A 19,279-nucleotide genomic window follows, 5' to 3' on the forward strand; every position below is an offset into this window, starting at 1 on the left:
ACCCTCCACTTTACAAAGCATGATGTCCTTCTCCAGGGACTGATCCCTCCTGATAACATGTCCAAAGTATGTGAGACGAAGTCTCGCCATCTTTGCTTCTAAGGAGCATTCTGGCTGTACTTCCTCCAAGACAGATTTGTTCATTCTTTTGGCAGTCCCTGGTGTATTCAGTACTCTTTGTCAACACCATATAGGGTTGCTATAAGTCAAAATAGACTCAAAGGCAGCAGATTTGATTTTCCAGTAAGGTAAGGACAGAAAAGTGTCAACTGAATTGAACATGAAGGTCACTGGAGCTAGCTCCACTCAGTGTTGGAAGTGAAAGTTAGAAGGAAATGGCTTAAAGAGCTATGAGGGTGAAGAAATTTAGACTTTTCTTTTAGATAAAGAAGAAAGGGGGAAAAATGAGAGATGGTGTAAAGATCGTTATTATCTCCCTTAGTAGCCAACTCGTTCAATATCCTTTCTATTAGGAGATGTTTATGTCCAACTTATTATCTTTTTTTAAGACCAAAAGGTTAATGTCACAATTTTTTTTTTTTCTGAGCAAAATAAATTTGGTAAGCATCATACTTATTACACACAGTTAACTTACTTTTAAATTATAGCAACCATGGCAAAAATATTTCTGAAAATAAACTCAGTTCACTGGTGTTGAAATTACTTACAAGTACCTATAAGCAGTTTAACCAAAACATATTTTTGTTGCCATGTGTCTGGATACGCCAAAGGAAAAACCTGGTCCCAAGTGTTAATAACAGAGGAGGGCAGTCGTACTTCCTTGAATTAAGATTTTAAAAAGTTCAGCTTTAAGACTGTTCTGTTAAAACATGCTTTCTAGAATGTTGGAAGGTCTTACTTTTATTATATCTAATATATTTTGCATATAGATGCATAGCATATTTATCCATTTCTTTAAGTTTTGTTATTTTGTTCTTTAATAATATCTTCAAAGCGCTTTCTTGTATCTTTATTGTTATATTTATTCTTAATATTTTACATTTTTCTCTTACTGGTAAGTATGAATGTATTTACATTAACTTTTTTTAGCTTATTGCTAAGAGAAAAAAAAACTTTTTTCTGAATATTTATCTTGTACCACCTTAACAAATTTTATTATTAATGCTTATTGTTTTTAGTAAAGTTTTTGAGCTTCCTAAGAGAGGAATCATATTATTTGCAAATAGAAATAATTTTACCTTTACAAAAATGCTTTCTACCAAAGTAAGGGACCAGTAAGAATAAAGTTGAAGGCAAATGCCATTTAGAATGCCTTCCTCAAATGTTAGCCATTGTAGTGACATCTGCCCTAACACCAAAACAGTGAGAACCTGAAATCTCTTTGGAAGAGAAGACTCACAAGGAAGCACAAGCATTTACATAACATCTGGCATGAATTACTTTATTAATTTTCATCTATTTACTAGTCTTTATATGACAGCTGCAATACTTTTTTCCAGAGCAGGAATCAGTACAGCCATAACTCCTTTGCCATCTGTAGTTCATTTTCCTCTTCAAAGAGACATGAGGGGTTTAAAGAAAAGTCGCTTCATGTTCTGCTATATCTGCATTCCTTGTTTTGTTTCAGGGGCCTCCAGGACCAGGAGGAGAAGAAGGGAGTCAAGGCCACTTGGGAAGCCGAGGAAATAAAGTAGGTCACCTCCACGACACTCACCAAAGATGAGATTTGCTGCTAAAGAGAAGTGTATCTGGTGCTATTAGCCAGAGCCCTTTCAACACAAAAGAGAACACATCTCATTGCCCCTACACCATGGCTTGATTCTTAGAGAGCCAGCAATGTCTAAGGACCTGGGTGTGGACCAGGATGAAGTCAGAGATTCCAGTGCAGCATAATCTCATGAGGGGCTACACCCAGTCTGAATTAAGAGACCTCAGGGAAAGGGAGCTATTCTGAGGCAGGCCTTCCTTCTTTCCTCCCTCACTCCCTCCCTCCCTGTCTCTTCTCTTCTTTCCTTCCTTTCTTCCTCCTTACTTTTCTCCCTTCTTTGCTTTCTTCCTTTCCTCCATTCATTCAAATCTTTGCTTAACACGTTTTAGGACCAAAGCACTCTACTGGGCATTCAGCTAGGCTCCAGGAGGGCAGGGATTTTGGTCGGCTTTGTTTTCTGATGCATCCCTAGTGCTTAGAACAGTATCTGGTGCCTAGTAAGTGCTTAGTAAATATTTGTTGAATGAATGAATTTCTGTGTGATATAATATTAAATACCCATTGAAGCAGCAGTCAAGAAATGAAATGACATATTGCAATGGGAAAATCTGCTGCAAAAGGCCTCTTTAAAATGTTCGAAAGCAAAGATGTCACCTTGAGGACATCTAAGGTGCACCTGACCCAAACCATGGTATTTTCAGTCACCTCATATGCATGCAAAAGTTGGACAATCAATAAGGAAGAATGAAGAAGAATTGACGCCTTTGAATTATGGTGTTGGCAATGATATTAGGTATACCGTGAACTGCCAGAAGAATGAGCAAATCTATCTTGGAAGAAGTACAGCCAGAATGCTCTTAGAAGCAAAGTTGGCAAGACTTCATCTCATGTACTTTGGACATGTTATCAAAAGGGACCAGTCCCTGGAGAAGGACATCATGTTTGGTAAAGCAGAGGATCAGTGAAAAAGAGGAAAACCCTCAACAAGATGGACTGACACAGTGGCTGCAACAATGGGTTCAAACATTGCAACAACTGTAAGGATGGCACAGGACTGGGTGATGTTCATTCTGTTGTACATAGGGTTGCTATGAGTGGGAACCAACTTGATGGCACCTAACAACAACATCAACATAATGTTAAATATGACATGGAATCATCTCCCACAGAATCTGGAATAGTTTCAGGACTATGACCTATGATATAAAGTAGGCTGGGATAAAGGGCTGAAATGGAGGTTTAAAGTGCTAATTTGGGAGTTGGAGGAACAGACATCATAGAGGACACGGACTTGGAAGATAAGAAGGATTTTGACAAGTAGATATAGGAAATGATGAGGAATTCCAGGTAAAAGAAATAGTGTGAAGGAAGGCATGGACTTAGAAAATCCTGGGTGGGAGTATTTGAGGAATGAAAAATGATCCTCTCTAGCTGGTTAATAATAGAACAAGAAAACCCATGGTGACTGACTTTATCCAGTAACCAGGACAGAAAAAAAAACAAACCCATTCTCGTCCAGTCGATTCCAACTCATAGCGACCCTATAGGACAGAGTAGAACTGCCCCATAAGGTTTCCAAGATGCGGCTGGTAAATTCGAACTGCCGACTTTTCAGTTAGCAGCTATAGCTCTTAACCACTGTGCCAGTACAGTGCTATTTAAACTTTTTGAATGACGTATATTAACATAGCCAGATATTTAGAAGATTTTAAATAGACAGTCCAGTGTAGAGATATTTTGAAGTTAGGAAGCCAGTTGTTATGGCCTTACAGTCTTCAGGATAAGCAGTGTTGGGGTGACTTAATAGAGTGGGGCAGGCGGGGCTTGTGATGATTTAGTAGGATTCTTTCAATAGGGACCTGAGGCAAAGGAAGAATGCTAGATGACTTGGGGCTTCCAGCATGAGCGATAATGCTGTCATGGAAATAAGAAAGTTATGAGGGTTTAAGGGCAAAGAAAACCACTTAGTTTTAGGGGGGGTAACAAAGAGTTCAGGGCTGGCTGAAGATACAGTTTTGGAGTCATTTGAATAAAAAAATAAAAACCTCTTGGTAACACCTACTTGTTAGAAAGGTGAGAAGAAACCATATGGTGAATTATTAGGAAGGAGAAGAAACAGAAGAGCATGCTGAGGAGATTTCAAGAAGGAGAGGTCAAGAGTATCAACTGGTACAGAAAGTTAAGGAGAGGAAGCAAGGAGAAACCATCACATCTGGTTGCTAAGACCCTCCAAAGAATAAAAGAGTGACAGTTAAAGGGAGGAGACAGAAGGGCAAGCAAACTGCAAGGAACTGAACAATGTGTAAGTGGGAAGGAAATGGATACAGGTATATAAACTATGGAGAAACCAGGCTTTAAAGAGAAGGAAAGAGGAGGGCATTATCTACTAGCACTGGCAAGGTCTAGGAAAGATTAAACCAAAAACCAAACCTGTTCCTTTCAAGTCGATTCCGACTCATGGCAACCCTACAGGACAGAATAGAACTGCCCCCATAGTGTTTCCGAGGAGCAGCTGGTGAATTCAAACTGCTGACCTTTTGGTTAGCAGCCAAGCCCTTAATGACTGTGTCCCCAGGACTTCAGGAAAGATTAGAGGTAGGTATTTGTTTTCAGTGATAGGATTGACTGCAGTGTGTTTATGAGGAGAGAAGAGAAAACCAGGGTGAAAAAAGAAGTTGAAGATGTTATAAAAAATAGAGAATTAATGGAGATATTTCTAGACAGAGAGGATAAGATTGAGGGCATAAGAAGAGGGGTTAGCTTTGTAATGGAGAACTGTGAGCAATGGCTGAAATGGTGGAAGCCGGCAGTTGAATGTTGCAAAGACAGTTGAGTAGTTGGTTAGAGGATGAAATCGGATACGTGGATGACAAGGACAGACACCTTAAAAATGAAGGAATTGCTGGGCATATTGTGTAGCAATAATTGTCTATAAATGAAAGTTTAGAGCAGAGAAAATGCTGCCTTCTGGCCTTGAAAGGCTGAGGAACTGGGAGGAAGAGCTCCCCCCCAACCCAAACTATGGAGAAAAGTGCAGAGGAGTGGTGTCACTGCGAGAATCAAGTTTCTATTACAGTTAGGAAAGATGTATCACACATCATGAGAGTATAGAGAAGGTTTGCATGTGAAATGAAGGACTCCACAGGGTGTAATAGAAGAGACCAAAAGAGGGGTAGACAAGGCTAGAGGGAGCCTAGAGCTGGGTAGAGGTGAGAGCATGGTAGGAGGTCAAACATGAACAAGGTATTTGTGCCAAGAAAGGTCATTATTAATAAAAAGGGCTTTTCAAGGGAGGGGGCAAGATTTTGGGAGGCAAGCATTCCAAAGCAAACCTGAACCCTCTGGGCAGCTCCAGAATGGATAGAAGCCTCTAGGCTCATCATAACTGAGGTGAACCCAAAAGCCGTATCCCTAGCTTACTCAAGTTACCAGCGAGGCAAGCAACTCAGCCATTAACCCTGGGCTCAATGCCTGACTCTACCAATAATCACACATTTGATCTTGGACAAGTCACCTAGCTTCCCTTGTTTCTCTTTCTTAAAGTAGACATCGGTAAACTTCAGCGTGCTTAAGAATCAGCTGAGAAGCTACCAGAAACCTGTTCCCATGGAGTCCAGGAATTTCCCTTTACACATGAACCCCAGGTGATTGTGGAACAGGTGGTCACCAGAACATACTTGGAGAATCACTGCCCTGAAAGATGGGCTTCAGGGAAGATGATCTCCTGTAGCCTCTCCATGGAACTCTACTCTCTTTCACCCCTAGAGTGCAGTTGCTGGTAGACACTTGTCCATTTGTACCTCTCACACTAATCGTTGCCTTTCTATCTTTATAAAAGGAGTTAACCACTCCCCACCCCCCTTCAGAGTGGACTGCACACACACTTCCACACTCTTCCTTCAAAAGAGTACAGTATGGAAAGTGTGTGTGGGAAGGGGTAACTTTACAGTGGAGGAACTTGACAAACACAATCTCCACCAGGTGATCAAGGTCAACATCAATAACGATAAGCCACATTGATGGTATGTACACTTGGTCATGATGGGATGAGAATGGCAATTCGCCTCTGTGGTCTTCCTCTCAAAAACCTATAACCCTAGTCTGATCACGAGGAAACATCAGACAATCCCTAATTAAGGAACATTCTACAAAATACCTGATCAGTACTCTTCAAAACTATCAAGGTTATCAGAAACAAGGAAAGTCTGAGAAACTGTCACAGTCTAGAGGGACCTAAGGAGATAACTAAATGCAGTGTGGTGAGGATCCTGGAACTGAAAAAGGACATTAGGCAGGGACAGATTACCCAATAAGCAAGGTTGTTGTTGTTACGTGCCGTCAAGTTGGTTCCGACTCATAGCGACCCTATGTACAACAGAACGAAACACTGCCCAGTCAAGCATAACAATTGTTGTTAGGCTTGAGCCCATTGTTGCAGCCACTGTGTCAAACCATCTTTTTGAGGGTCTTCCTCTTTCTCGCTGACCTTCTGGTAAACACCTTACTTGTGTTTACTTTCTTATCTGTAGTGCACAGTTTCACCTGGGTTTCACCACATCACCCAGGTGAAATCATGTACTGCAAATTAGTAAGCAAACACAACGAAGCCCTGCCTGCCTTGCTTACGGATCCCTGGTAGCACAGTGGTTAAAAGCTTGGCTGCTAACAAGGGTTGGCAGTTCAAATCCACCAGCTGCTCCTTGGAAACCCTATGGGGCAGCACTACTCTGTCCCATAGGATCATCCTGAATCAGAATCGACTCAACGGCAAGGAGTTTGGTTTGGTTACCTTGCTTACTGTCAGCTGTGCATACTATGTCTACTGGTTAATCTGCCCCTGGTATTAGGTAAAAACTAAGAAAATGTGCATAAAGTATGGGCATTAGTTAGGAATAACGGATCAGTATTGGTTCATTTGCTATGACAAATGTGCCATACCAATGTAATCAATGTGATGTTAACAATGGAGGAAACTGGGTCTGGGTATATGGGAATTCTCTGTACTACCTTTTCTGCAAATCTAAAACTACTCAAAAATTAAAAGTTTTTTTCTTTTTTTTTAAAGGAGTTAACCACCCTTTGTTAAAAAATAAGCCTGGGTTACTTTTTCCTACATAGCTGGAACTTCCTAAATGTAACACTGAGGTTGATTTACAGCCCACAGTAGATGCTCTTCCAGTAAGAAGTCAGCGACTCTTGCCAGGGATGTCATACTCCCTCGGGTATCTTTATTCACACTTAGAATTGGATGAATAAACCTGCTGTCTTTGCAGCGGCCAGATGATTTGCATGGATGGTCATAAGAAACAGTTTAGTTAGTGTTTTGTTAAACAATACAGCGCTTCCTCCTCGAGCCCTGGTAAGACCTTTCCAAGGGTGTGGTTCGGGTCACTGGGCTGCTAACATGGCAACTTGCACTAAACAATAAATCAGACTAAGGCTTCAGCTGTCAACTGAGAGACCTCACAGGCCAACAGCTGCAGTTCCTCTCGTGTAACATGCACAGCCCAGACCCACTGTCGTTGCGTGTGTGGTGCACATAGATGTGGTTGAATGCTGTCTCACTGCCATTTTGTCTGATTTCCATTATAGTAACAACCTAACTGAGGACATATTTGATTGTTCTCTTTAACAGGGAGAACCTGGAGATCTGGGGAATAAAGGAAATATTGGCTTGCCCGGTCCTCGAGGAATGCCGGTTTGCATTTTATCGCTACTTTCAGTCAGGCCCTTGGAATGTTTTAGTTCAATAGATCGATACCTGGTGTGATTCTCTGAAAGAGTTTTAAGGATACTATCCCAGTTTGTGGTGTAGTGGCTAAGTACTACAGCTGCTAACCAAAATGTCGGTGGTTCTAATCCACTAGGTGCTCCTTGGAAGCCCTATGGGGCAGTTCTAGTCTGTTCTATAGGGTTGCTAAGAGTCAGAATTGACTTGACAGCAATGGGTTATCCCAGTTTAGCCTTACAGTTTTCTAGAAATTGAGGGGCATATCATCCTTGTCTTGGCTTAGTTCCTTGGCCAGTGGCCAGCCTTCCCAAGGGGGCAGTTTCCTGGTACAAAACAGCATGGCTGGGATGCTCTAGAAGCCAAATTGTAAAATGGACAAAACTTGACATCAGTACCCCATAACACTTCTTCCAATCTTTTGTCACATCAGAATCTCTTCATCAGAGACCCATCCTTCCACCAATGCTCAGGGCTTCTCATTAAGGCCTCCGGCATAGGTCAGGCAGTAGTCAATGCCCAGGCATTTCAAAAAACCCAAACCTTTCACTGTCAAGTCAATTCTGACTCATAGCAACCTTATAGGACACAGTAGAACTGCCCCATAAGGTTTCCAAGGAATGGCTGGTGGGTTTGAACTGCTGACCTTTTGGTTAGCCCTGGTGGTGCAGTTGTTAAGAGCCTGGCTGCTAACCAAAGGATCACTATGAGTCAGAATTGACTCGATGGCAACTGGCTTTTGGTTTTGGTATTTTGATCTAACAAACTGATAAATAGAGCTAAGGTATGGAATACACATGTTATCCCCAAAAGATAATACTACTAGCTCCTTTTATTAAGAAATTACTATATGCCTGATATTATCTCATTTAATCCCAATAACAACACCATGAACCAAAAAACCAAACCAAACTCATTGCCGTTGAGTCGATTCTGACTCACAGAAACCCTATAGGACAGAGTAGAACTGCCCCACAGGGTTTCCAAGGAGCACCTGGTGGATTCGAACGGCCAACCTTTTGGTTAGCAGCTGTAGCACTTAACCACTACGCCACCAGTGTTTCCAAACAATACTATGAGTAAGTATTTTTTCAGTTTTACAGATGAAAATACTAAGGGGCAGTACATTGTATCTGTTACTGACAGTTGTCTTTAGTGTCACTATCACAAAATGTCGGTGGCATACCCTAGAGGGAGGACCCCACCCCTAGTTTCCCCTAATCAAAGTCCTCTTGTGAGTGCATCTGCCTTTTTCTGAGTCTGGGATGTTTGTAACCCATTGCTTTGTTTACAGGGGGACAATGGCAGTCCAGGTAGTGGTAGAGCTGGAACTAAAGGAGAAAAAGTAAGTTACAGCTGCTAGAAGCTGGCCATTTTCCATTTTTTGTTGTTGTTGCTTGTTTGTTTGCCACATTTAAGAGAAAAAAAAAAGGCAGATAGTGAATAAGACTGTCTTGGTATTTTGATAATTTCTTTGCTGGTACCCTGTGGAGAATGTGATGTGGGAGAAAATCGCCTGCTGGTTTAAGGTACAGGCAATGATTGAAACTTGAAAATGAATTTGGCGTTTTGCAGAGGTGTGTGGCCAGGGCCTGACTTGTTCCAGACTGAACAGAACATGTAATCCTAGCAGCTGTGTGCTTGAGCTTACTCAGGGAGGCATTCCAAGATGTGGCGTTCTTTTATAGTGTTGGCTCCAGCCATCCATGAGAGGTTTTGCAGGACTTTCCTGAATACATTGGGCCAAGTGGTAACTTAAAAATAAACACTTTTAATTTTACATCAAAAAGTAATTTTATATTGTCAGTGAATATTTAAGTGTCTGGAAGTAAGACAGATGAATGTACCAAAGCCAGTGATTTCTCTCTACCAACAATAATCACTTAGAAATCGTAATTAAAAAAAAACAACCATAATTACAACATCAACAAAAGTATAATATAGTTAAGAACACCCTTTCTGAAAAATAAACGAGGCCTATAACAAAGATTTACTGAGATAGAAAAGAAAACTTGAATAAATGGAGAGGCACACCAAATTCTTGTTTGAAAGTCTAAAGCTTATACAAAGGATCAGTGTAATTCCAAGTGAAATCCCAATAGAAATGATCCAAGAAGCTATCTGGAAAAATAAACCAAAAAATAAAAAATAAATGTCCAGTGAAATGTTCACTAAAATAGGGAATAATTGAAAACAACTTAAATATCCCATGATAGAGGAAATACTAAATAGCCTATAGCATTGGAATATTAGATATCCTTTAAATGGAATGTATATAAAAATTTATAATGAAGTGGAGAAATTATTTGACAATGTCAAAAAAATCTATAATTAGAAAATCATATTTCCCATTTATGCTGAAATATATTTTAGAAAGCTAAAAGAAAGAATGGCAAAATATTTGTAATGATCGATCCTGGGTAGTAAGATTTGGGTGATGTTTCTTTGTTCTATTCTTTTGTTTTTATATATTTTTGAGCATATAATACTTTAGTAATCAGGAAAACATTTACCAAATAGAGATGATCATACCTCTTCAGACTTTGTCCAAAAGAAGGTAAACACAGGACCAGAAAATGAATGACCATAAATAACTGCCATAGACTTCTACTAATGGCTACCTTAATGTACAACAGAATGAAACATTGCCTGGTCCTGCGTCATCCTCAAGGTCACTAGCATGTTCAGGTCTATTGTTGTGGCTGTTGTGCCAATTCATCTCACCAAGGGTCTCCCTGACCCTTTTTGGCTCTCTGCTTCATGATGTCCTCCTCCAGCCATTGATCCCCCCTGATGGCATGTCCAAGGCAAGAGAGCTAGACAGTGTTCTGTTGTGATCCATAGTGTTTTCATTGGCTGTTTTTTGGAAGGTAGGTTGCCAGGCCTTTCTTCCTAGTCTGTCTTAGTCTGGAAACTCCACCAAAACACGTCCACCATGGGTGACCCTACTGGTTTTTGAAATACTGGTAGCACACCTTCCAGCATCACAACACACAAGCCACAAAATGACAGGCAGGCAGTGGTCAGACTATGTAGCCTCCCCAAATTGCTCCACTGAAATGTGTTTTACAGACTGTTTCAGAAGCACACGGGCAGATGACCATCTACCTAACTTGTGATATGCCCACAATAGAAGGAGAGCCGACTTATCACTCCTCAGGTGTGGACACTTAGCCACTTATCTTAGATTGTCATGATATTTTGATGAAATTAAGCAAATAGTTTAATTTAGAAATTGAGGTTCGTTTCTCAGATAGCAGATGCAATTACCAGGTTCCAATTGTTTTGGCGCTTCTTTGGTTCAGAAGTACTAAAACCGAACAAGGTATCAGGTAAAATTAAAATCACTATGAACGTATCTGGGTGATGTGTTGCATGTGTTAATCTTCCCTACTGTCAATTATAGGGCCCAGAAGGATTCCCTGGAGAAAGTGGACCTAAGGTACTGTGTGCTTTGTATTAGCTAGAGATCACTCAGAAAAGCTTGCTCACTTATCAGCCTGAAGTTCTGAAACGTACCCTAGAACAATAAAAGGATAGCTCATTATAATAAATATTCTACCTTTCTGGAGGGAAAGAGGGAAGAAAGAAGCAGGCTATTTTTTTTTTCATGTTTTAAGATCATGCATTTGTTTACAAGTGTATAATTAAAAAAAAATTCCATTTCCATTTTTAGCTCATGGGTAAAGGGAGAAAAATAATTTTAAAAAATTTTTCTCTCCTCTGATATACACCTTCCCCTCTGTTGTACATATTTTCTTCTTTGCTCAAAGGAAAGTTAAATGTGAAGAAAACTCAGTTTGTCTGATTTTGCCTGGCTGGTTTTCCCCAATGTGTTTGTAACACACCTTCAGATAATAAGTTAGCAGGGGTGTCCTTTAACTTAATGCTTTCACTTCTGAGCTAAGTAAATGCCAGTCCTGGGTTAGGGACAGGGGACAAAATAAAGGGCACAGTTCATGTCGCCATGGAGCCTGTGTTCTAGTTGGAGAGCCAGAAAAGTAAAGCAACGAGGATGCTGCGTGCTCCGTAGAGCTAGAAAATACAAAACAACAACAACAAAAAAAGACATTTCAAAGAAGACTGTTAAGGACGGAAATACATATAACAAAGATCTTCATGTTGGATCAGTTTAAAAAAAAATTGAGATATGCTTGTTTGATTATAATAATCATTTTGTTTTATTTTTCTGAACTTATTTAGGGTGAGATTGGGGACCCTGGTGATCCAGGAGAAATTGGACCCAAGGGAGCTAGAGGCAAAACGGTAAGCTTCTGAAATCCCAGCTGTCTACAACCTCAGCTACTTTGGGAAGTCCTTCTTTATGTGTTTTACAATCATTTGAGTTGTCACTTGTTCCCAAAGACTTGTAGATGGTACTTACTTGTTGGTAAGACCAACCTGGGGAAGAGAAATCGGCATATTACTTACCCCCAGTGCTGGCAAGCAGTCCATGAATTTGTTCGTTAGTGAACAGATTCGCCTGTTCTAGCTGCCAAAGTACCATGACTTTTTTTGTTTGTTTGTCTTTGGTTTTTATTGTGGTAAAAATATACACAACAAAACATTTGCCAATTCAACAATTTCTAATGTATAATTCAGTGCTATTGATTACATTCTTTATGTTGTATGACCATTATCACAATCCTTTTCCAAATTATTCCACTAGTATTAACATAAACTCAATACCCCCTAAGCAAAAGCTCCCCCATACCTCCTCCCTCTCACCCATGGTAACCACTAAATACTCTTTGGTTTCTAGGTATTTGTTTATTTCATATAAGGGAGACCCTTTTGTGACCGACTTACTTCGCTCAGCACAATGTTTTCAAGGTTCATCCATGTTGTGGCATGCATCAGGACTTCGTTTCTTTTTTATGGCTGAGTAATATTCCATTGTATGCATATACCACGTTTTGTTTATTCATTCATCTGTTAATGGACATTGCAGTTATTTCCACCTTTTGGCTATTGTGAAAAGTAGTGCAATGAACATCGGTGTTCACATTGCTGTTTGCACTGCTGCTTTCACTTCTTCAGGACATAGACCCAGGATTAGGATTGCAGGGTCATATGGTAGTTCTAAATTCAACTTTTCGAGGACAAGGTACCATTCTAACCACTAGAAATTAAAACAAAACAACAACAACAACAAATTTTTAAGAGATCCTTGTTGGAGCCCTGGTGGCACAGTGGTTAAGAGCTCATGCTGCTAACCAAAAGGTCAGCAGTTCAAATCCACCAGCTGCTCCTTGGAAACCCTACAGGGCAGTTCTACTCTGCCCTATAGGGTCACTATGAGTCAGAATCAACTCGACAGCAACAGGTTTGTTTGTTTGTTTTTTAAGTGGTGCAAAACAGTTTTTGCACTGCCAAAATATGGTTAGTGTGATCCCTTCTTCCTGTCAGGTTTTGTGCAATCTAATGCCCACTGGCATTTTGTCTTCAATATCAAGGTTTATTGAAACTATTTTTAATAAGGTGTACACTGACAGGTCCTCTCCTTGGTTAGCTCAAGAGCGTATCTCTTGAGTTTTTGTGAGGAAGTCTCCACTTATGTTGTAACCAAATATGTCTTTATGGAGGGGCTTAGATATCGCCTAATGCTTGGATGGCTTGGAGGAAACAAGTCTCCGGTACATCTCACAGGCATCCGTATCCCAGGCTTGCCTTGGGCCCCATCGGGTTAAGAACGGATTTCTTAGATTTGCTGACTCTTTGTATAACTTAGACCACGTTTATGTGAGTTGGCTGTTTTATTGAAGAGACAATTTTATGGCAATTGTCTCTCAAAACATTCTCTGTCTTTTTTCTTCAGAACAACACTGATTATGGAATCTGGTCTTAATATCATGGCAGTTAGCACAAAAAAAGAAGTCTGATAAAAATTATATTTGGGATGGTTTTCCAGTTTTGTCATCATAGTTAATTTTACTCTGATCTAGTGTTTTTTTTTTTTTTTTGTCTCCCTACAGACTGTAACAAGAGCTTTATGTGTAAAGATTATTTGTGTGGATTTTAGGAGTAAGATTTAAATGGATAAAATAAGGAAACTCTTATTTCTCTTCTACCTCCTTCTCTCAAAGAGGATTGCTTTCCACCTAGAATTCTTTTCCTCATACTAGTTTTTGTATAAAAAAAAATAGCTAGCCTTTAATATTATGCTCTAAGGAAAAAAATTGAAGCCTGATATAATTTGAAAATTAATTTGGAATAGATTTTCAAATTAACCCAGATGTCACTTTGCCTTGAAATACCTCTGGATCACTTCCCTTGGCTTGTTAATTAAGTAGACACTAGACACATGCTGACAGGTTCAGCAGTTCCTTGGGTTCCCTCCCCTCAATGGCACAACAATCATTTTTAGAAACCAATAAACTAATTGAAAACCTATGAACTTTTGACCTTTGGAAATATTTGAATTTCTATTTTTCTTCCCCATGTTGGGCATTGTATCACTGTTTGTAACTTGGTTATTTCACCTACCAAGCTGTTTTTCTACTTCTGCATGAGTATTTTTGGATTTGAAGCTGAGGTTTTAGATAGTGAAAAATTCCAGGTTGCCCCCTTGGAAGAGCTGAAGTTTCCATTGGAAGATTTTGGTAAAGCTTTGCCTTAAATTCTTCATACCTCTTCAGTTCTCTTGAAATGACTATCTGCCTAGATTAAGTTCTTTACATCTTTACCTTGATTTTTTTTTTAATCAACTGGAGCAATTTTTTAAGTTTGCCTTGATTTTTAATGTGTCTTATTTTGTATAAAAATGTATATTTGTATGTATCTATATTTTTATCAACTTCATGCATGCACATAGTTTAAAGCAGGGTCTCTCAACCTCAGCACTATTGACATTTTGGGCCAGATAATTCTTTGTCATGAGGGGCTATCCTATACATCACAGGATATTTAGCAGTATCCCTCACCTCTACCCACTAGATGCCAGTAACAACCCCCTCCCACCAGTTATGACAACCAAAAATGTCTCCGGAAAGACTTAGATAAATGGCAAACTAAGCAAAGTCAACCGTCAACTTCTATCTAGGAAATTATCAAATGTCCACTGGGGAGCAAAATCCACCACCACCACCATCCCCGGTTAAGACCTACTGTTTTAAAGGGTCAAATAATTTTACAAGTTTTGTTAAACGAAAAAATGGCAATCCCTGCGCTCCCTCAACCCTATGGAGCAGTTCTACTCTATAACACATGGGGTCACCATGATTCGGAACCAACTCAACAGCAACCAATAATCAGAACCACTCCCCCACCCCTTCCCATTTCCTTCTCAGAAACAACTTTCAGTTCTTGATTGTTTTGAAATTGACAATGTGCTTCTAGATATCATGCTACTTCTTGATTTTTAAGTTTTAAGTATTATGAATTGATTTTCTACATAGAAGTTGATGGTTTACTTTGCTTGGTTTGCTATTTATCTAAATCCTTCTCAAGACATTTAGATATACTAGGTATTGTATCAAATTTAATCCTGACCCAGAGTCTTCTGACCTGTCCAAACTGGGTTGGCTGCCTTCAACAACTGATGCCACCTGCCACCCTGAGATTGTCCTTCACCCTCACCCTCAAGATTCCCTTTACCTCTCTTCCATGTTGGATCTCTGTTTCCCATTCCCAGACTCCTCTCTCTTGTATTTCTCTCGTTTCATGGAACACTTATCCAGTGGCCTACTAAGAACGGAGCATGAGAAGGACATTTTTTTTATACTGCCAACATCTGAAAATAGCTCTAGTCTACCTTTATATGTAATTGTTTTCTTTTTGGCTAGTATACAATTCTGGGTTGAGATTCTCAGAATTTGGAAGGCAATTAGTTCTCCGTGGCCTTCTGGCTTCTTTGTTGCTTTAGGAAGTCCAAAGCCATTCTGATTCCTGATCCTTTGTGTGTGACCAGTGTTCTCTCTGTAGGAACTTGTTGGATCTTCTCTCTGTCCTTAGTGTTCTGGTATTTTATGGTTTTTATGCTCTGATGTCTGGCCCATTATTATCCATTTTCCTGAGCAATAAGTGGGCCTCTTAAGACTGAAAACACATGTCCTTTAATTCAGAGAATTGTTCATTACTTATTTTGATGATTTCTTCTCCTCTGTTTTCTCTAATTTTGGCATACCTACCATGACTCAATGGCAGTGGGTTTTATCATTTGTTATATTAGGCAAGTCCTCTAATTTTCTTATCTCTTCTATTTTTCAGTTCTTTGTGTTTTTGCTCTACTTTCTGAGATTTTCTTGGCTTTATCTTATAACCCTCCTCTTATAATTTCTAAGAGCTCATTTTTATTCTCTGAATGTTCTTTTTTTTTTTTAATACTATTCTGTTCTTGTTGCATAGTTGACACATCATGTCTTATCACTCTGAGAAGATAAACGGGTACATTGTAAGTTTTCCTTGCCCAACATAGTCTGTTTCCTGCAGTTTTCTTGTATTTGTTTTGGTCTCTTTCTCACATGTCTGATAAATGCACGGTCTCTTCATGCTTAAGAACTGAGGACAAAAAGGCTGAATGGAAGCTGAGCGCATAGGGAGGGCTTGTCAGCTACAAGTTTCATTGCAAAGTGGTCTGGCTGAGCTCTTTATTTAGCAAACTTCTCAGACCAGTATCTTTAAGTCTTCTTTGACTAGTCTGATTCCCCTGAGAAGATTCTTGCAATTTCCTGCCAGGAAGTCAAAGACTGTCTGCCAGCTTTCTAGGGGCCACATGGAAAAAGAGGGCTGAGGGTCTCACATGCACTGCATATATTTTGTTTAATGTTTTCTTATGGTACCTCTGGCCCCACCCTGCCTGGAACCTCCCAGTCCAGACCCATTGATTTTACCCCTCTGCCTGTTGCTGGAGTGAGAAAAAGGACCCTCACCCAACTATAGAGAGTAGGAAGGAGATTTGGGGTTTCCTAAAATAATGTTCAATGAATCTTCCCTTATTTAGCCTCTCCTCTTCACCTCCACTTCTAAAGGCACCTGCTGCCAACTATTCCTGAGCCTTACTGGGCTGTGCAGTATAAAACACACCAGTTCTTGGCTTTCCCTGCTGCTGGCTTAGGAATCAGCTTTCTCAGGTCTGCTAAGTCATTTCACATACATACACCTGCTTCCCAGTATCCAAGATTTTACAGCTATTGTCTCGTTCTCTGCATCTTATTGTCTTTTGCTTTTCAAAAAAATCTACTTATTGTCGTTTTAGTAGGATACTGGGAGGGGGCAAAATTAAATGCATGTGTTCAATCTGCCATCTTTTCCCCTGGGAGTTCACCTGTATCTTATAAATAAAACATGGCTTACAAAGTTTATTTTATTTTATTTCTCACTCAACTCACTACACTGTAAATATCATTGCAATACCCAAAGGTCGTCAATAATTATTTGCTGTTCAGTAAGCAATGCTTCATTTTTTATTCCTATAAAATTTGTCTATTCCATGGCATTTTGAATGAAGAAAGGACCACTGACCAAATTTTGTAGCTTCCTTTATGATAAATTTTATGCTTAAGGCACATGGAAAAATGTCTGGGATATAGTAAACAGTCTTCAATAACTTTTGTTATTATTACTGTTGTTATTCCCCATTTCACTAAAAATACTTCTAGCCAACTGTTAGATTTCTTTTGTTCTTATTGTCTCAGGAGTTTTATGTTTTAATTTTTGTTTTTCTGGGTTTTCTGTTTGTTTGAGTTTTGCTTTAGTCATCTACCATCTCATTTAAATGAAAATCTCTCCTTTGTCCCAGCAATTAACAGCTCTAGAAAGCTTTCTTAAGGAAATAATCGTAATTATGCATATAACTTTATAATAATATTGGTTATTACAACAACCTAAATGCCATCAATAAATGATTGATTAAATAAATCATGGTGCATGCATAGAATAAAAAGAATACTAAAAAAAAGAACCCATTGCCATCGAGTCAATTCTGACTACTAAGCAACCACGAAAAATGATTTTGCCAAAGAATATTCAGTTACATGAAGATGTCCATAAGATAGATATTGTTTAAAAGGGAAAAGAAAATTATGATTCAAATAAGTTAAAAAATCAATATGTATTTTAACACCGAAAGAATAAATAGTAAAATGCTAGAGAAAATGTTAATGAGGATTATTTGGGATTTCTGGGAATTTTTTTTCTTCTGTTTGCTTTCTAGAAATCTCTCACCTTTCTAAAGTAAAAGAGTATTACCTTTACAATTTAAAACATACATACACTCACAAACACACATATATATGTGTATAAATATAATTTTAAAATAAATAAATTCTGCTTCAAGATATCTGCTGGGCTTCCAGGAGAGCCAGGATCCCCTGGGGAGCCAGGACCCCCTGGACGCAAGGTAAGTTGAAAATCCATAAATCACACCGAGTCATTTTCCACCAGAAGAGCCAGTAGTGTGTGGCGCCGTCATTGTCCAAATGCGCATGATTTCTGCCTCTGTTGCTTAGCCACTCATTTCACTATTTTTCCACCTTTATGTGGTCAGAGAGAGGAGGGAAAATGCCAGTTAATAATCAGTTGCCATCTCTTGAAAGCTGGGGAAATGGAGAGAAAATTAAAAGTCTTAGTCTAAAATCACCCTCTCGTTTCATTCAGTAAATGATCAGTGAATGAATGAAGGCTGGAGGAAAGTGAATAAATGATCAAAAGTTGCATGCACGTGAAACTTATTCTTCAGGAGTTGGGAGGGAGGCTCCGTTGCATTTTTTCTTGAGTAGCCAAACTTTTCCTGGTTCCAATGTGGGATTGAGCATATGAAATTAAAGCAAATTCCACATTCCCCTTTTATTCCCAACCCAAATATTTATATATATGATTACCTTTCCAGATGTTTGATTTGAGCCTGGTCCCTTTGTCATCAAAACTGATGAAAGGAACAGATAAAGGTTCAGCGACCAAGGCCAGGTGTAGGGGTTGAGGAACTCGGAAGCCCCGCCTTAAGGAGGGCCGGTGCAGACGAATGGTTCAGCCTTATCTAGTCTGAGCTATAGTCTGCTCCGCAGCCCTGAGTGCCAATCTCCAGTTGTCATCTCCATTGTTGTTAGCCAAAGATGGAGCCAGAGGAAAGTGGCCTTGGGAAGCTTGCATGGGTCCGACTTGCTGCTTACAGTTTATTCCTCCTAGAATGTTACTGTTAATTAGGCGATGAGTATCTTGCCTGTTTTATTTTTCCCCCCCTCTAACTTAAAAAGAATAAGAACTTTGAAAGGTTATCACTTTGTCAGGGTAATGATTGGTGCACATTCTGGCTACTGGCGTATTCAGAGCCATGAAACCCACGTTTTTTTGTTCTTCTAGGGCATGAAAGGGGCCAAAGGATGGGCTTCATTTTCGGTATGTATCCCAAGAGTGCTTGGTTCACCGCATTAAACGCATGTATTTTCAATGTGAGAACCTAGTGGTCTGCTGGCTAATTCTCTCTGTTTTATTTGTGAACTACAGACATGTGAGCTCATCCAGTATGTGCGGGACAACAGTCGTAAGTACCCTGCTGAAAATGGTCACCCAGGTGTCACTATTCATAGAAGGAAAGTAGCAAACTGTGCACTCTGAATTGAGACAATTTACCAGCCAATTTCTTAAAATTAGAGATCTCACTGCATATATTTTGAGTCTGCACAGATGGGCGACTATTAACTTCTTTTCTGGCAGCCAGCTTGTCTATTTGAACCCATTCCAAGAGCTAAATAATAATATATCTAGTGCTTTTTATGTAGGGGAAATTGAAGGATGAGGTCAGAACTCTCCTGATGGTGAAATCCATCGGCGAAGAGTCACATTGAATTTTTTTTTTTTTCAAATGAGCATTAACAACTGACGCTAATTGACAGGATTGAATTCACTTGGTGTGAAAGAGGCAGCCATGATAACAGGGTGACCTA

At 39.5% G+C, this 19,279-nt stretch overlaps 1 protein-coding gene across 1 annotated transcript in view; it reads left to right on the top strand.

Annotated features, from left to right (window-relative positions):
* The window catches only part of COL6A6 (collagen type VI alpha 6 chain), a 104,522-nt gene that overhangs the window by 61,626 nt on the left and 23,617 nt on the right, over positions 1-19,279 (top strand). Inside the window, exons 23-30 of the mRNA XM_023540035.2 lie at positions 1,589-1,651; positions 7,305-7,367; positions 8,692-8,742; positions 10,804-10,839; positions 11,601-11,663; positions 17,674-17,736; positions 18,696-18,731; positions 18,840-18,876. Of these exons, the coding sequence (XP_023395803.2) occupies positions 1,589-1,651; positions 7,305-7,367; positions 8,692-8,742; positions 10,804-10,839; positions 11,601-11,663; positions 17,674-17,736; positions 18,696-18,731; positions 18,840-18,876 (412 nt within the window). The remainder of the gene's footprint in view (positions 1-1,588; positions 1,652-7,304; positions 7,368-8,691; positions 8,743-10,803; positions 10,840-11,600; positions 11,664-17,673; positions 17,737-18,695; positions 18,732-18,839; positions 18,877-19,279) is intronic.

Source organism: Loxodonta africana, chromosome 27, assembly GCF_030014295.1.
Source record: "Loxodonta africana isolate mLoxAfr1 chromosome 27, mLoxAfr1.hap2, whole genome shotgun sequence".
Taxonomy (NCBI): domain Eukaryota; kingdom Metazoa; phylum Chordata; class Mammalia; order Proboscidea; family Elephantidae; genus Loxodonta; species Loxodonta africana.